Source organism: Cervus canadensis, chromosome 30 (genome assembly GCF_019320065.1).
Source record: "Cervus canadensis isolate Bull #8, Minnesota chromosome 30, ASM1932006v1, whole genome shotgun sequence".
Taxonomy (NCBI): Eukaryota; Metazoa; Chordata; class Mammalia; order Artiodactyla; family Cervidae; genus Cervus; species Cervus canadensis.
The window spans coordinates 30,873,012-30,891,949 of NC_057415.1; the positions used below are offsets into that span (position 1 = coordinate 30,873,012).

General features: G+C 40.6%; 1 protein-coding gene across 2 annotated transcripts in view; it reads right to left on the minus strand.

Annotated features, from left to right (window-relative positions):
- Window positions 1-18,938, minus strand: part of TMEM245 (transmembrane protein 245) — a 77,045-nt gene continuing 58,107 nt past the window's right edge. For both annotated transcript variants that reach the window (XM_043453100.1, XM_043453099.1), the window contains 4 exons: window positions 18,295-18,395; window positions 17,231-17,405; window positions 12,925-13,119; window positions 1-2,623 (listed from right to left, as the gene is read on the minus strand). In XM_043453100.1, the coding sequence (XP_043309035.1) occupies window positions 2,578-2,623; window positions 12,925-13,119; window positions 17,231-17,405; window positions 18,295-18,395 (517 nt within the window). In that variant the 3' untranslated portion in view covers window positions 1-2,577. The remainder of the gene's footprint in view (window positions 2,624-12,924; window positions 13,120-17,230; window positions 17,406-18,294; window positions 18,396-18,938) is intronic.

Below are 18,938 nucleotides of genomic sequence, written 5' to 3' on the forward strand. Positions count from 1 at the left end.
AAATTTTGCAACTGACGCTGGACTTACATGGCATGGGTTTATGCTGAAAATTCTATGCCCCATTCTCTCTCGGAAAAGAGAGGAGCATACTGTGTGGGGAGCTTTTTTCCCCTCCATTCAGCTTACAGCTGAGTAGTGAATGTGACCTTCAAACTTCTCTTTAATAAAGTGATAAAATGTGTTCTATCACAGTGATAGAACACTGTGATAGGATTTCGGTACTTAGCTTTTACTGAAGCTACTTCTACTTCATCAATTGTCTGTTTTTAGGGAAACTAAAAACTCTTTCTCTTTCTGGGTCAAATCCTGAGATCGTCTTGCTGGAGCACTGGGGCAGCTCAAGTTTCCTGATGTGACTGGGTAGTAGTCTGGGGCACCTCTGCTCTTGATATTTCAGGGTGATACTACATCAGAACCAATTTTGACAGCTCTAAACCGTTCTCTTAGGGCTCAGGGTCCCCCTCTAAAGACCTAGTATTCATACTAATAATTATGACCAGGAAGAACCATATATTACCTCAAGTTTATATGTTCACCATTTCACTTTATACAGCTAAAAACACTTTGGAGGAACATAATCTGTATATGCACACTAACTCATTATGCATAATATTTGCCTCTTATAAATATGTGCTAATCACAGCTATAAACTTATCATTTTATCATTAGCAAAAACAAACCTGACTTCTTTCTTAAAACTTTTAATGCAACATTTTTAATTTTAGCAATACACATAATCTGGCTAAGATTCAAGGCCTTCTTATGAGTTAAAGAGAAGGCCTTCTTATGAGTTAGCCCCTACAACACTCTGTACAGTGCCCAGTATGGAACCCAGAGTTTGGGAAACTCTCAACCAATGCTTTAAAGAATGAATGACTGAACAAGTGATTAAAGAAAAGAATGAGTTAATTAATGCCAAATGTAGCACTTGGTGGAATATCTGACTGTAACTGTTGAAGGATTCATAGGAAATATAAGATATCTGCATATAGTTTATTGTATAAACAAAGACCTCGCAGTAGCCTCTTTTCTAGAGCAAGTTTTTCTTAATATCAGAATAAATTTAATGTAATTATCATTAATTATGCTTCTTAATGAGAAAATAAAGTTTTAGAAAAAAGGATTTCTACTTTTAAATGTTTTTCCAAAAAGGAAATCTTTGTTACTTAAGAATCCTCTCCATACTGAATACTCCCTTGGGGACAGAGAAAGAGGCTGAAGGTTGTTTTACAAAGGAGAAAGGGCGCAAAGGGAAAGCTGGGTTCTGACGTCCTGGCCCTGCCTGTCATTAACTGTAGCCTATGCAATAGAACAGGACATGATTCTACCTCAAAGCACTGGAAAAACTGTGCTAAGATACTAAGAGAGTCACTGGAGTATAGCAAGGTTGGCAGACTGTTGAGTCAGGAAGATCTGAGGTCAAATTTTACTAAACCTCATGACTTGGAGACTTGGTCACTTTTCTGAACTTTAGCTTCCCCATCTGTGTGAAACGTAAAATAATGTGAAGCTGAATGAATGCTGATGTGAAGTGATTGTGAAATAATACGTGCGAAAAGATTTTGTAAAATGTAGAGCAGTATGCTGGTTATTGTGATATCTGAGATATTTTAAAAGTCACAATTTAATTCAACAAGCATTCATCTAGAGTCTGTGTGCAAGGCACTGTGCTAAATGATGGGAAAATACTGCACAGATACAAAATTTTACGCTAGTAAGTAACTAATTGGCCAAAATCTAAATAGTAAAACAGAGACATTTAACAAATCAGAACACTGCTGCCCCTGAGATTTTTTTTACTTAAAACATTTGGAAAGAAAAAAAAAAAATCACAACATGAATTCTATCATATTGTTACCATTAATAGCAGCTTAATACTTAATTAATGTCAGTGTGGTCAGCCAAGTTTTAGAAATTTGGCAATAGAGTGATAAGGGGTGGAGGGAGAAGGGGAGGGAGGGCTTCAGTCTTTCTTCTTCTATGGCTGCAACATACAACTAACTGAACTTCAAATAAGCTACCCACCCTTACACTGAAGACTTGATCTTTCTTATGAGAGGACCATACATTGTGGAAGAAGGGAGAAGACTCATTTTTTTCCTGCTCAAGCAACTACCTTCTCCAAAGTGAAAGCCCTCTTCATTGAAAAGTGACTGTCGTAGAAAAGTTTAAGGACAGATTTCTTAAAAGAGGAGAAAATCACACTATATACAGCAGGTAGTTTACGGCTCTTAAAAAAAAAAAAAGTTATAAATATGTATTATAATATAGATAACCAAAGTGGGAAAATTTCAAGCCACAATACCAGTGTATAAACGGAAACTTTTCAAGCCATCTTAGCAACACTTAAGTGAGTAAACCACATTTCAGAGCTCTAAAGCTGTGCTTCCAAATGCAAGGCGCCCACAGCCAGGCCTCTGCTGTCCAGGCATCCGGTACCGAAGGCCCGGAGGCTCCTGCGTCTCGTCCTGGGGTCTGTCTGCCAGGCACCGCTGAAAAGACAGGAGGCCACAGCTGAGCTGAACTCACAGTCAAGGCTGAATTTCCTTAGAGAAATCACTGGGGTTGGAAACCAAGTCAGTCTACCGAAGGTTTCAGGTCTTCAGAAATGTCACGGAAAGTCCTTTAAGAAAAAAAGACAGAATGATTAGCTTTGCTTTTAGGAAAAGTTGGGGGGCGGGGTGGGGAATAAAACCACAGAGATACTTAGAAAAGAAAAATAGCATCTAACCAGTAATTCACTGTCATATAATATTCCTCTAAGTTGAGAGCCTTGGTGCCATTATGTAGTCACTGGTTTTTTTCTTAGGATTTTCACTGATTATTGTTTCAAAGTCTGATAGTTGTTTCTCAACCTGCAGCAACAAGAACTCTAGTTTTTTTTTGGAGGGTCTATCCAAAAGACTGTTTCCCTAAACTGTCTTGAAATTAATGACCATGTAACTAACATCTGGCCAACGAGATGTAAGTAGAAGTGTTGAGTGATTTCTGGGCAATGTCCTTAAAAGAGAAAGGTGATCTTTTCTGCTGACTGGAAAGTAGACACAATGATGTTAAAGAGAAAAACAATACGAGACTAAAGATTAAATGCTAACTGGATAACTTTTATTGCAAAATAGGAAAACTGATCCAGCAAAGTGCCAGCTCTGAGTGTTGTGGTTCAGAGCAGGAGAAATGGGATAGGACTTTTCATCAAATGACTGTGTACTTACACTGCTTCTGACCTACATCAAACAAGCCAAGTGAATGTGGCTTAACTGGCAGGTAATAACTGGGTTGCATGGAGGGGGTCTGCTGTATTGGGGCCTAACTTAGGACTATAGTAGCTAGTTGGCCTTTGCTACATAATTTATCCAGCCAGGTCTGCATCTGTGTTGGCAGCCGAATGGCCAGGTCAGAGTTCATCAATGAACAAGCACTCATCTTAGATGAAAAGACCTCACAACCAAGGCTGACAGAACATCAAGGTGGGAGGTCAGGCTTGGCATGGATGTTTGTGGAACAGACACACTTAGCCCTGGTCTGCCTACCTTTGTACTTCTTACAGCCAAGAGAGAAATAAACTTCTAGCTGTTAAAGGTCTACTAATGTTTTGAGTTTGTTTTTTGTTGTTGTTGTTATTATAATACAGGCAAATCTATCTTAAATGATACAGATATGAAACACAAGTTTATTACCATCCTTTTAGAGAGGGATTGCTTTACTTCTTTACAACCATATCACCGATTAGGAGGGTTAGACAGGCAGGCAGAGGTAAAATGAAGGTTAACCCTTTAGCATCACGTAGGAAGTACTTAAAGGTCAAGTGGGGCACAGGTCAAATGATACAGAACAAAAAAGATTACTTCTGCTCAGTTATCTGAAGGCTCTTTCACTGGATGGAAACCTCATATCTCAAGCACATCTCTAACTAGCACAACTCTACATCCAAAGGAACAGCTTTGAGGAAGGGGTAAGCTTCCTGGCTATGGTTCCTGTGTCTCTGAAAGGGATTATATATGACATGACTGAACTCACCATGTTGAATATATGCCAATGGGTCAAAGAACTGGAATGAATTTATCTCCTTAAATACTTTTATACTGGGAAAAATTCCCCCAAACTAAGATTTACACACACACGTTTTATGTATCGCTGTTGTCTTTTAGTCGCTAGGTCATTTGTGACTGTTTTGCGACCCCATGAACTATAACTCGCCAGGCTCCTCTGTCCGTGGGATTTCCCAGGCAAGAACACTGGAGTGGGTTGCCATTTCCTTCTCCAGCGGATCTTCCCAACCCACGGATCGAACCTGCGTCTCCTGCATTGGCAGGCAGGTTCTTTACCCGCTGAGTCACCAGGGAAGCCCTTTTATATGTATTATTATCCATCTATCTCTGTATCTATCTAATCAAGGTTTCTCAATAGCTGCACTGCTGACCACTCTGTGCACGGTGAGAGGTTTAGCAGCATCCCCACTACAGCTGTGATGATGAACATGTCTCTATACATTGCCAAATGTCCCCTGAGAGGAGCAAAGTCTCACCCTCCTCCCCCACAACCATTGTTCTAGATAGCTACCTACCCGTTTATTTATATATCTCTTTTTCACAGCCTCACCTGCATTTGTGTACAGGTAAAGCTGGTTACAAGTTGCCCCAGAGTACATGAAATTCAGGTAGCACTCAATTCTGGGAAGCCCTGGAATATCTTTAAAACCAATATTGGTTTACCTGTACACAGTAAAGCCAGTTTTACCTGTACACAAATGCAGGTGAGGCTGTGAAAACATATACACCATGGAATATTACTCGGCCATTAAAAAGAATTCATTTGAATCAGTTCTAATGAGATGGATGAAACTGGAGCCCATTATACAGAGTGAAGTAAGCCAGAAAGATAAAGACCAATACAGTATACTAACGCATATATATGGAATTTAGAAAGATGGTAACGATAACCCTATATGCAAAACAGAAAGAGACACAGATGTACAGAACAGACTTTTGGACTCTGTGGGAGAAGGCGAGGGTGGGATGTTTAGAGAGAACAGCATCGAAACGTGTATATTATCAAGGGTGAAACAGATCACCAGCCCAGGGTGGATGCATGAGACAAGTGCTCGGGGCTGGTGCACTGGGAAGACCCAGAGGGATCGGGTGGAGAGGGAGGTGGGAGGGGGGATCAGGATGGGGAACACATGTAAATCCATGGCTGATTCATGTCAATGTATGGCAAAAACCACTACAATATTGTAAAGTAATTAGCCTCCAACTAATAAAAATAAGTGGAAAAATAAATAAATAAAACCAATAACCAAAAACTGATCAGTATTACAAAGCATTTTCCAACACCAAAAAGTCTTAAAATTCATTCTTTCATATCTTTTCAAATTTCTAAGATACCTGCAAGCTTCAATCTCTAACTCTTCAATTCCCCTAAATTATGAATGAAAACGGCTGCCTCAGGGCAAAGATGCATGAAATAAGATTAAAACTGTGGTTGGCCTGGTCACTGCTTTCTGTTGACAAGTAAGCTTAGCTGTAACCCTGAAATTCATACCTGCTGCTCAGTTCTGCCTCAAGGCCAAGAAAGCCTCCAGAAGGACTCAGAAGAAAGAAAACACAATGAAGCAAGCTAAGAAAACAGCTGCTAAGTGTTTTCCATCCCAACAGTATGTTTTCTCTAGATGTTTTGGGTGGTGATGGGGTGTGTGTGTGTGTGTGTGTGTGTGTGTGTGTGTGTGTGTGTGTGTGTGTGTGTGTGTGTGTGTGTGTGTGTGTGTGTGTGTGTGTGTGTGTGTGTGTAAAACCCTATAGAAGTAACACTGATCTGAACTGAACCTCAATTACCTCGTGGGTGGTGATGGGGTGTGTGTGTGTGTGTGTGTGTGTGTGTGTGTGTGTGTGTTGTGTGTGTGTGTGTGTTGTGTGTGTGTGTGTGTGTGTGTGTGTGTAAAACCCTATAGAAGTAACACTGATCTGAACTGAACCTCAGTTACCTCGTGTGGGGGGGGGGGGGCGGTGTAAAACCCTACACAAGTAACACTAATCTGAACTGAACCTCAATTACCTCCTGGAAAACGAACTCCATAACCCAGAGATGGAGATATTTCTTCCTGGTCTCATCAAAAAGCACAGCAGGAACTAATCCACAGGGCCCCTAAAACCGCAACCCTCTAGATCAGGAAGAAACAAAGGAATGAAAATTGCACTGACTGTTTTTCTCCAGCTGCGCTGCACGGCTTGGGGGATCTTAGTTCCCCAACTAGGGAGTGAACTTGGGCCCTCAGCAGTCAAAGCACAGAGTCCTAATGCCAGGGTATTTCTTTGACAGTATTATTTCTAAAAACAGTAAATGTCCTACCTAAACCATCCAAGTATAGTATTCTTTCCCAAACCATAAGGATTGTTACGTTCCTTTGAACCACAGTGGTAGAATTTACAGAATAAAAAAGGTAGAACGGGGCCTCATGTGACTAGGGGGAGAGAAGACTGCTGTGAACATTTTACAGTTCCTTTCATTGCAATGGGGATTGTGTGGTGTGATTTCTCACTTGCAATCTTCTTGGTTCCTTGAAAATATTTTGGGATCTGCTTCCCAGGAAGTTTTCAAGGAAATTTTTTTAAAAACCCATTTACGTGAATGCTTAAGTCTTTTCTGATTTAACAACTCTAGCTGTTAAATTGTTGACTCCCAGCTTCCCAGAGTAAATTGTGGATGTTTACACATGAAAAGCTTGCACTGACTAAGGTAACTTACTTTACTGGGCACAGGATAGCCGAGTATGTATTTCCTAAACCCCCACCAGCACACTTTGTGACAGAGACATGTCATCACTTTTGTACATTCTGCCTCTTCCAAAAATGTGGAATAGAGTTCTAAGGCTGGAGGTTACTATGGCCCATCTTCTTTTATCAGCCTTATAGTGAAAAGATCTTTTAATCTGATCTGCTCCTGGTTTCACTAATCTATTAACTCAACAAATTTTCATTGAGCATTTATCCTAAACTGGAATGATAGGGAGCATACTCCAAATGAAGTCCTCAAGGTTTAGGTAAAGGTCTGAAGGAGTCATGGTTTTTTATGAGACCATATTCACATATTATTTTACAAAGACAAAAATAACTTCTTGCTCTATTAAAAAGTAGGAGGTGTTAAACTTTAGCTTAATTGCCAAATACTGATCTTCCTTGTCTTAGGATGGCATTATACCTGGCTTCATACTTAATAATAGCCTTAAGACAGCTTCCCTTGTGGTTCAGATAGTAAAGAATCTGCCTGCAGTGCAGAAGACCTGGGTTTGATCCCTGGGTCAGGAAGATCCCCCAGAGAAAATAATGGCAACCCAATCCAGTATTCTTACCTGGAGAATTCCATGGACAGAGGAGCCTGGCAGGTTGCAGTCCATGGGGTTGCAAAGAGTCAGACATGACCGAGCAACTCATACACATACACATGTCCCAAGAAACCCACTGTACGCTGAAATATTTTAAGTCAAAAAACTATTTCATACACTTAACCTACAAAACATCACAGCTTAGCCTGCTGCTGCTGCTGCTGCTAAGTCACTTCAGTCGTGTCCGACTCTTGTGTGACCCCATAGACGGCAGCCCACCAGGCTCCCCTGTCCCTGGGATTCTCCAGGCAAGAACACTGGAGTGGGTTGCCATTTCCTTCTCCAGTGTGTGAAAGTGAAAAGTGAAAGTGAAGTCGATCAGTCATGTCCGACTCTTAGCGACCCCATGGACCGCAGCTTACCAGGCTCCTCCACTCATGGGATTTTCCAGGCAAGAGTACTGGAGTGGGGCGCCATTGCCTTCTCCGATAGCTTAGCCTAACCTTAAATATGCTTATAACATTAAATATGCTTATAACCTTAAATATGCTTATAACACTTACATTGGCCTGTTGTTGCTCAGTCACTAAGTCATGTTTGACTCTTTTGCAACTCCATGAACTGTAGCCCACCAGGCTCCTCTGTCAATGGGATTAACCAGGCAAGAATACTGGAAAGGGTTGCCATTTCCTCCTCCAGGGAATCTTCCCCACCCAGGGATCGAACCCACATCTCCTGCATTGGCAGGTGGATTCTTCACCACTGAACCACCAGGGAAACCCTACAGTTGGGCAAAATCATCTAACACAGAGCCTGTTTTATAATAAGAGTGTTGACTATCTCATGTCATTTACCGAACACTGTACTAAAAGTGAAAAACAGAACAGCTGTCTGGGTGCTGCGTGGCTGTAGGCGCATCAGTCGTATCCCCTTGTGATCATGCGGCTGATGAGAGCTGCGACCACCGCTGCCCAGCATCATGAGAGAGAGTTGTACTGCATGTCGCTAGCCCCGGAAAAGATCAGCATTAAAAATCTGAGTACAGTTTCCACTGAGTGTGTATTGCTTTCACACCACCACCAAGTTGAAAAATCATAAGTTAAACCTTCTTAATTTGGGAATCATTTGTAATTTCTTTCATAAAAAGATAATGACCTCTGATTGAATTTTTGGTATTAAATTATGGAAGATAATCACAGTCAGGTTGAGATAATGCTTCCAAAAACAGTAATGACTTGACTAATAACTCTCTCCCCAAAAAGGTAAAGCTGAGTTCCTTAAAGCACCACCTTCCAGCTGTCACCTCTGGTCACGTCGAGCTGTGGCAGAGCGTAAAGGAAAACTTAAATACAGCGAACAGCATCCCCAGAGGAGTTCCTGGGATATGCCCTGACTTCCTTCCTACAGGTTTTTCTGAGCTTTAGTGTTCAAAGATTGCTACTCAGGTTTTCGTAGGAATGAAATAAGTATATCAAATCGAGTCTGATTATTCTATCCAAAAATCAAAAAAGTATTGAGACTTGAAAAATTGTGATTGCAGGGGTACTATGTCTTTCCACACACTTCCCAGACAGTCCCAGTGTTAATAGACAACAGGGGAAGCCATAGGTTCTGATTATTGAACTGAGGCCAAAACAGCTGGGAGCCCAAAGCTGTGCTGTGTCGACAACATTTACTGCCACGAAATAGTGTATTCCCCACTGTCAACAGTGAGAAGCACTACATGGGACCTAGAAACAATATACAGAAATAGTTATGCAGATGGATCTTCTCAGCCACCAGTGCCTGCATCTACAATTAGAAGGTCTAATGGAATGAGGACATTCTCATGTTACAACATGAGCGTTCTAAGACAAGCTGAACCCTTCCAAAGCTCATGACCCCACAGACACTATTCCCTCACAGCCCAATCATTCCTTGAACTAGGAAGAGGGCACTGTCGAAGGTTGACGGGTATGGTGAATACCTCAGTAACTAAAATGGTGTAACCCCAGTAACTAAAACGGGCACGGCCTGGCAGTAGCAGCAACCACAGTAAAAAGCGAAAAGACAAATAATCAAGTGTATAAATGAAAGCTGTAAAAAAAAGGAATGGTAGGAGGTGCTATCCTTAAGAGCATTAAACGCAGGACATAACCTAATCTTGAGAGGAGGGAAAGCTCTGATGAACTGCCATTTGAGTTGCAATCTGAAGAATGATTGGGAGTTAATTAGGCAAGGAAAGCTAGGGGAGGGGGAGAGTCTGTCCAGATACAGAAAGCAGAGTGTCTGAAGGCCTACGGTTTGAATGGAGCTGCTGTATCTGAGGCCCCAGCAGAAAGCCAGCGTGGCTGCAGCGCTGACAAGGGGAAGATGTCACAGATGCATGAGGCAGGCACAGGCAGACCACGCAGGGCCTTGGAAGGATTTTGGTCTTCCTGGTAAGAACAGTGGGAGGCCAGTTCTGGTAGAAGAGCATCACGACCAGATATGCCTCCCCTTTAAAAAGCACACGTCTGCTCAGTGTCAAGAGACTGGAAGACAGCAAGAGTGGATGCTGAGGGGCTGGCCGGGAGACTGAGATGCCACGAGAGTCCAGGTGAGAAACCCTGTAGCTGGGCCCAGGGTGGGTGGCACTGGAGAAAAAGAGGAAAGGGTGGATTTGAGATGAAACAGGTAAGACTGGGTGAAGATGGTGACTTGAGAAGATAGGAGGCTGTGAGGACACCTCACACAGGCGCATGTAAGTGAGGGGTACCATCTACTGAGGAAGGAAACAGAGGAGAATGTCTTTTCCTGAGCAGGGGTCGGGGGATGGTTAAGGAAAAGAAAGATCTCTAGTTGAAAACACACTACCTCACCTGCTTATTTCTATGTGACTACAGGCAGGATAACCTCTCTACGCCTTGACTTCATCTATAAGACATGGAAAACAACTGTTCCTAACCTCACATGGAAACACTGGACAGATTAAGTAAAGTAAGATGATGCAGGTAAAGTTTTATCACAGAACTTGGCACACCGAGTCCCAATAAACGTCAGTGGCGGCTGGTTGTTACTATTCAAGAGGTCATTTAGACTTTCCACCAGGAAGTGCTATGTTGGACACACGATTCCTTCAGGCCTTTTCAAAATCCCGTTAGAGGGAGTTCCCTGGTGGTCCTGTGGTCAAGAATCCATCATCCACCCTGCAATACAGAGGGACAGGGGTTTGATCCCTGGTCGGGAACTAAGACCCCACATGCTTTGGGGCAACTTAGCCCGTGTGTCTAAGTCCCCCTGCCACAACTAGAGAGCTCCTATGCCACAACTAAGACCTGATGCAAGCCAAATAAATAAATCAATATATATATACATATTAAAAAAAAAAAAAACATTAGAAGGCATAAACCTACCTTAAAAAAGAGAACATAAGAGGTTAAAAGAAACAAACTTTCAGAAAGTGGAAAGCAAATGAAGAACTGCTATGACCAGCATGACCTAAAAACTGAATCCTAAGCCAGGAGTTATTCAATAAGGCTCAGGAATTGGTGATATCAAGTAATTTTGGAAATGGGGTCGAAGGTGGGATAAACACAGAAGGGCTGCTCTAAAGTGTGCCTAAAACGCAGAAAAACCTCATGGGTCCAACACTGTCACCCACGCCTCCACCCAGCCAGGCAAATGCTCCCTGTTACTGGCAGAAACTCGTCCTTTCCTCCCTTAGAGAAGGTAAAACAAAAAGTTCTGGACTGGGGGACAACAGGCAGGGATAAGGGTAGGGGACATACTGACAGTGGGAGACTGAGTGAGGATCTACATCTCAAATGCTGTCCGCTCCCTTTCCCTGTCCTGGCGCCCAGAATGCTGGCAGCCAAGCCATCAACCTCTGAGCAGGAGATTAAAAGAACTTTCACTGAGGAATTTAGCAGCCCCACAGGGAAACCAAAAAGCACTGACATCAACGGCTGCACAAGACCAATGGTCCTGGCAGATTATATTATGGTGATACACATAATAACCAACCTGCAAATCCTGAGTGGCTCACTCTTCACATAAGCCAATAGTCAGAAGAATAGGATGCCTGACATGTGAAGATTGTTGCTGCTGTTTAAGTCGCTAGGTCACGTCCACCTCTTCTGTGGCCCCATGAACTGCAGCCTGCCAGGCTCCTTCTGTCCATGCGATTTCCCAGGGGAAGAATATTGGAGTGGGTTGTCATTTCCTTCTCCAGGGGATCTTCCTGACCCAGGGATGAAAACTGTGTACCCTGCATTGGTGGGCAGGTTCTTTTTCACTGAACCACCAGGGAAGCCCCTAATATTATGATTATATTGTGTTAATATGGTGAAGGTTAGGGGATATTACAGATGTAATTAAGGTCCCTAAGCAACTGACTTTAATCAAAATGACAATATGTTCTGTGGGCCAGGTCTAATCAGGTGAGCCCTTTGCAAAGGAGTCTTAGCCATCAGTGACAGAAGTCAGAAAAACACTCCTGAAGGCCTGGAGAAAGCAAGCACTGTGTTATAAAAATGCCTATGGAAAGAGGCAGCCTCTAGGAGCCTCAACTTGTGGCTACAACTGCAAACAAAGGAATTTTGTCAACAACAGGCAAGCCTGGAAGAGGATCCCAGTCTGCAGATGAAACCCCTGCCTGAGCTCAGGCCCTGACTGTAGCCTTGGAAGATCCTAAGCAGAAGACCTAGCTGAATTGTACCTGTACTCTGACTCATGACTTTCATATAAATGTGTTGCTTTATGCCACTAAGTTAGTGAAAATTTGCCATATATGATAGAAAACTAACACAGACCTATATGCTAAAAAAGGCAACTTTTATTTACACACATAATATCTCAATAAACCAGACTGCCCAAAAATGATAGCTCAAATGGAAACCTATAAAGATGACAGAAGATAAAATTGGAGAAATCATCCAGAAAACAGAAGCCAAAAAGACAGAACCAAAAGAATATCAGAGAAAAGATTTAAAAATGACAAGACCAGTGTAGGAGGGTCAACATCAAAATAAAAATAAGTTTCTGAAAGGGAGAGAAGGAAATCATTAATAAAATAATTGAAGAAAAATTTCAGAATGGCAGAACATAAATTTCCAGTTTTAAAGGTCACAGAGGCACTTGATAAAAGTGCCAATTCAAACACAACAACAAAAATAGATTAAAAAATAAATAAAAGAAAGAAGACCCTATAGGTTTTCAAACATTTGAATTACAAAGAATCAGGAATCAGAGTGGCCTCAGAATTTCAACAACCATGAAAGTTAGAAAACAATGAAGAAATAAAGTTACACAGGGAAAAATTCTCTACGCAGACAAGCTACTGAGTAAGAATGACTTTAGAAGAAGCCTTTAAAGACATGTATTATCCCCTAAATTTACTTCCCATGCATTCCTTCCCAAAAATCTACAGGAGGATGTGCTCCAACAAAAAGCAAGAAGAATCAAGACAGAAAACAATACTGGGAAATACGATTCCAACACAGGGGAGAGCTAAGGGAATCCGCAGGTGACAGCTCTATAGCAGGCAAAAGGATATTCTGTATCTTAACAGACCACACGCAGGTGAAAACAAGAGACTGGTGAGCTCAATTTCATACACAGTTTATGATCACTGAGCTGGAACTCACCGCTGAGTCTGAGCAGGCCACGGGGCCTGGTTGGGTGTGGGCACAGAGTTCGTGGGACTCACTAGCATGGCACTGTAGATATTGGAAGCAACCACGAGTATGCAGAGAAGTATGGGCCCAATGATCGCTCCTTCCAGGCCCAGGTAGTACGCTCCACCAGCCACTGCCAGGCCCGTCAAGTAAGGATGGCCACCTCTGGAATGAAGGGCACACAGATTATACACAACTTTTAACAAAACGTAAACCCTGGAGTAAGTTGGAAATACATTCTCTGACACACTGTTCATTCCCTAATACTCCTGACTTCTGAATTGCTGATCAGCTTTCTTTAGATCACTTCCATGTGGATATCTGAATATTAATTGTAAAAGTATCAAGATGCAAAACTTTTCCTGCCTACATGTGTGACATTTGCCTTTTCGTAGGTCCAGCGACTTAGGAATAAAGTCAGCAGTGTTAACAGGTACCACTGCGTGGCTGTCTGAAGTGGGTTAATGTTAGCTTAGGACTGGCTTATACAAGCTACCTATTAGGTTTACCTTTGTCTAGAGTAATTAAGTGGGCAAAATTAAGCATGTAATTCAACTAATTATGCTTTTTTTTTAAAGATGGTAACAATACAATGGCATTCCTATTTTTCCTAAGTTAGGCTTCTAGCAACCTCCTAAAATACAGATTTTAACACAGGGAGTGATAAAAGGCCTCATGAGAAAAACATCTGTTAGAAAGCCCAAGATTTTTATTTCATAGGAGCGTCATAACTGTCCTCCAGCTTATCACAGGTATCATTTACATAACTGGAATGAAATAACACACAGGCAGACCTCAGAGATATTGCAGGTTTGGCTTCCAGACCACCACAATAAAAACAAATATGGCAATAAAGTGAGTCACAAGAAATTTCTACTTCCCCAGGGTATATAAAAATTATGTTGACACTGAACTGTAGTCTTTTTAAGTGTGCAATAGCACTATGTCTAAAAAAAATGCAAGGCAGCTTAATTTAAAAATATTTGATTGGTAAAAATGCTAAATATCATGTGAGCCTTCAGCAAACTGTAATCTTTCTGCTAGTGGAGCATCTTGTCTCGATGGTGATGGCTGCTGACTGATCAGCGTGACTGGCCGCTGGAAGACTGTAGAGAGTCTTTGACAATTTTTCTTAAAACAAGACAAAAAGTTTTGCTGCACTGACTGACTCTTCTTTTCACTGGTGATTTCTCTGTTGAATGCAATGTTGTCTGAGAGCACTTTAGTCATCACAGAACTTTTTTCAACACAGGAGTTAATCCTCTCAAACCCTGCCTCTGCTTTATCAACCAAGTTGATGTACTATTCTAAATCTTTTGTTGTCATTTCAACAATCTTCACAGCATCTTTACCAGAAGTAGGTTCCAAGTGGCAAGAAACCACCTTCTCTGCTTATCCATAAGCAACTCCTCATTCATTAAAGTCTTATCATGAGATTGCAGTAAATCAGTTACATCTTCAGACTCCACTTCTAGTTCTTGTGCTATGTGCACCACATCTGCAGTTACTTTTCCCACTGAAGTCTTGACCCTCTTAAAGTTATCTATGAGGGTTGGAATCAACTTTTTCCAAACTTCTGTTAATGTTGATATTTTGATCTCTTCCCAACACAATATAAGCGTTCTTAATGGCATCTGGAATGGTGAATCCTTTCTAGGTTTTCAACTGACTTTACCCAGATCCATCATAGGATCAGTATCTACATTAGGTATAGCCTTATGAAATGCATTTCTTACATAATAAGGCTTGAAAGTTGAAATTACTCCTTGAACCACAGGTTGCAAGAATACATGTTGTGTTACAGGCATGAAAACAACATTAATCTCATTGAATGTCTCCATCAGAGCTTGCGGGTGACTGGGTCAGATGACCCATAGTACTTATTCCTTTGGCTGTGCTGGACCTTAGTTGCAGCAGGCAGGAGCTTCAGTTGGTGCATGCAAACTCTTAGTTGTGGCATGTGGGATCTAGTTCCCTGATCAGGGATTGAACCTGGGCCCCCTGCGCTGGGAGCACAAAGTTTTAGCAACTGGACCACCAGGGAAGTCCCAAAGTATTTTAAAAGGAACTCATTTTTTCTGAACAGTAGGTCTCAAGAGCGGGCTTAAAATATTCAGTAAACTATGTTGTAAATGGATGTGCTGCCATCATCCAGGCTTTGTTGTTTCATTTCTAGAACACATGCAGAGTAGATTTAGCACAATTCTTAAGGGCCCTAGGATTTCTGGAACAGTAAATGGACAGGGAAGCCTGGTGTACTGCAGTCCATGGGGTCGCAAAGAGCCGGACATGACTGAGCGACTGAACTGAACTGAAGTGAGCACTGGCTTCAATTTCAAGTTATCAGCTACATTAGCTCCTAGCCATAGAATTAGCCTGTCCTTCTAAGCTTTGAAGCCAAGCACTGAAAATCCTAAATGGCATCTTTTCCCAACAGAAAGCTGTTTCGTCTGCACTGAAAATCTGTTTAATGTAGTGGTCACCTTATTTTTCTTTGCTGGATCTTCTGCATAACTTGCTGCAGCTTCTACATCAACACTTGCTACTTCACCTGCACTTCTATGTTCCAGGGACGGCTTCTTTCCTTAAAGCATACAAACCAACCTCTGCTAGCTTTAAACTTTTCTTCTGCAGCTTCCTCACCTCTCACAGCCTTCACACGATTAAAAAGAGTTAGAGCCTTGCTCCAGATTAGGCTCTGGTTTAAGGGAATGTTGTGGCTGGTTTGATCTTCCACCTAGAACATCACAACTTTCTCCATAGGCTGTTTTGTTTTCTTATCATCTGTGTGTTCACTGGAAGAGTACTTTTCACTTCCTTCAAGAACTTTTCCTTTGCATTCACAACTTGGCTAACTGTTTGGCTCAAGAGGCCTAGCTTTCGGCCTACCTCAGCTCTCAATATGTCTTGTTCACGAAATTTAATCATTTCTAGCTTTTGATTTAAGGTGAGCAATATCTGACTCTTCCTTTCACTTGAACACTTCGAGGCCACTGTAGGGTTAGTAACCAGTCTTCTTTCAATATTGTTGTGTCTCAGTGACTAGGGAGACCCGAGGAAAGAATGAAGATAGGGGAACAGCTGGTCTATGGGCAGTCAAAACACATGCAAAATCTATAATTGAGTTTGCCATCTTATATGGGTGTAGTTCATAGCACCCGAATACAATTACAATAGTAACATCAATTCTAGCTAAAACCTTAATATAAAATTTACAACAAAATTTAAAGAAATGAAAATACTTAACTATAAATCATGGTAACTAGTTATTATTCAAATTTCAACTATTAAATGTTAGGCACAAAAGTCCCCCTAAAGTTCACTTATGGATGTGCTTGTTTCTTTTTGCTCTGAAACTTTGGGGCTTCTTAGCAGTTTTATATATTTATTTTATACTTTAACTAGAAAGAAAACAAGGCAGCATATAACTTGTCTCTTCATAATTTCAAATTAACTGAAGAGTCCTCTTCCTATAAACTTTGATCTTGTCTGCCCTTATTGAAATGAGTTTTATTTAAAGAAAATTTAATATATTAACTACGACAATAGTTTAAGTAGGTCATATTCTATATCTGAGTAGCTGAATAAAATTCAATTATTTGGTCATATTCTAGATTCTAATAAGCAATGTTTATCTTGATATGTGGCTAAATGAAAATCAGCTTGATTTAGTAAATGCAAATTGCTAAAAGAGACACCAAAATCTACAAAAATGACATATTTATTATATTGCTAGTTTGGCTTCTGTCCTAAATTTAACCTGTATTCATCATAGAACCATACTATAGTACCTTAAGTAAGAAAGAAAGCACTGTTTCTCAGATACAAACTTATGAGATTTCATCTTACATGGAAATCATCATACAATCTAAAAATGTATTTATCCAAAAGCAAAGAAGTTCTGAAAATAACTACTAACTTCTTGCTGTACTTAAAATATTCTTATTTTGAAGTATGTACAGGAGTACTTTTTTCCTACATTAAATGTCACTAAACCAGGGATTATTCACAATTTTACTTTAGTCCACAGTCTCATATATTGTAAATACTACTTACTAAGAACAAAATAGCATACCCTGCAAATGATATTAATCATATAAATTAAACTTTGATTACATCAGTGGGATCACAAAAGATTACTTCACTGAAGTGATTATCATCACCTGTCCTTTCACCCATGCCCAAAAGCAAAAGGAAAAAAATAAACCTTCATAAGAAAAGGCCAGAGAAATTCCTGGATATGATTCATCACCAACTGCAGAAGTCCAATACTTACCCTGATATATCAGAGTAGATGGCAGTATCTACAAAGTAGGTTGGCAAGAGATGAAAAACCAACAGTAAGATGGCTTTGCATCCTAAGCCTTGGGTGAGCCACAGATCAAGAACTGCAGGTACTGCTGCCCAGTATGTGCCCAGAAATGGCACTGCTCCAAGGATTGCTGCTAAGGCTAATACAAGATTAAAAAGAAGAAGAAATAACTTTAACGTCATCATCAAAGCAATACCAATAGCAGAATCTAAACACTAGCTCCCGCTGTTTAAAAATTTCCACCAGAACAAGTTAAACAAACACATGCTCAAATTTTAGGGCAACGATATGCCCTGTTTAACTGAATCTGCTGTTAAATGAAATCCAAGATCTTAACACTGGATCATGAAAATACTTCTGAAGTGTGTGGTTACTTCTCCTCTTAAGTCACACACGTTAGTGTCCCACAGCTGTTATTCTCAGTTGATGGCTAGTTAATACGTATGTAGTTGGCCTCAGAATCCTCAGATGTGGAACCTGCAGGTTCAGAGAGCCAAGGTACCTGAGCACCCACAGATTCTGGCATCCTCAGGGGGTCTCAGAACCACTCCCTCAGGGACACCAAAGGACGACTGCTCAGTCCTATAACAAAAGTGGAGAGCACTGGCCAAATATCTGCACTGAGACCAAAGCCAAACCAGAGATTAGTTTCTAAATCTCAGATGAGAACATACATTCCTTACCTTGCTTCTTTCTAATAAAGTGTATCTAAAACAAAAAAACGAAAAAAAACCACCACAAATAACCTTGCTAGTTGAAGGACCTTACTTCACAATCAACCCTTTTCAGAATAGTATGTTCATTTGACAAAATAAATATTTGTTGCTCATACAGTGTACTATGTACCGGGTATTATTCTAGCTACTGGGGACTCAGCAATAAACAAACATTACAAATCACATTTCTGCTGCTAATCTAGACTAGATATCAAAATTTAGCATTTCAAGTTTGACAAAGATGACAATACATGTAAAATGGTTTAATGTTCCTTAAATAGAGCACAGCAGAAGTTATGACACAATTGTTACCTGATGGTATGAAGACAATATTGATGCCAAATATAGTATGAGTCAGCCAGGTATATAATCCATAGAAGCCAGCCATTTTGAGGGAAGCATCAAACACCCCTCTAGAATGTCCAAAGATTAAAGTGGAAACAAAATAAACACAGGATCATACTGGGATTCAGAAAAATCAATTATTTCTAGGCTTCTGGCTAATTTATTCCAAATCTGATAATAGCTTTGATTTTTCCAGTGGCCTGAGAATGCTGTTTTCATTTTATTTCAATAAAACATACAAATCTTCTATTTAAGCCTTGAAATAGATTTACTAAACTGTTCTTTAAATTTCTCTAATGAAAAGATAACAGAAAAACCTTAAGATATCCTATTCACTGAAATAACTCATCAACTTTTCACTTCTGAGGCAGATTACTCACCACCAAAATAAAGAGAAAGAAAAATAAGTGTGATTATCTTATTTCTGAGGAGGTAATTAAATTCTGAGACATCCAGGCTGTGACCAGCCCTCCCCCTGGGAAGAACAAGTGAAGGATAATATAACTGGTACTTTATCAGTCTTTCTTCTTTTGTTAACAAACTGTTTCCACATTTCTTAAACCACACAACCCAACTTATAAAGTAACGTCTAAAAATGATATCAAACAACG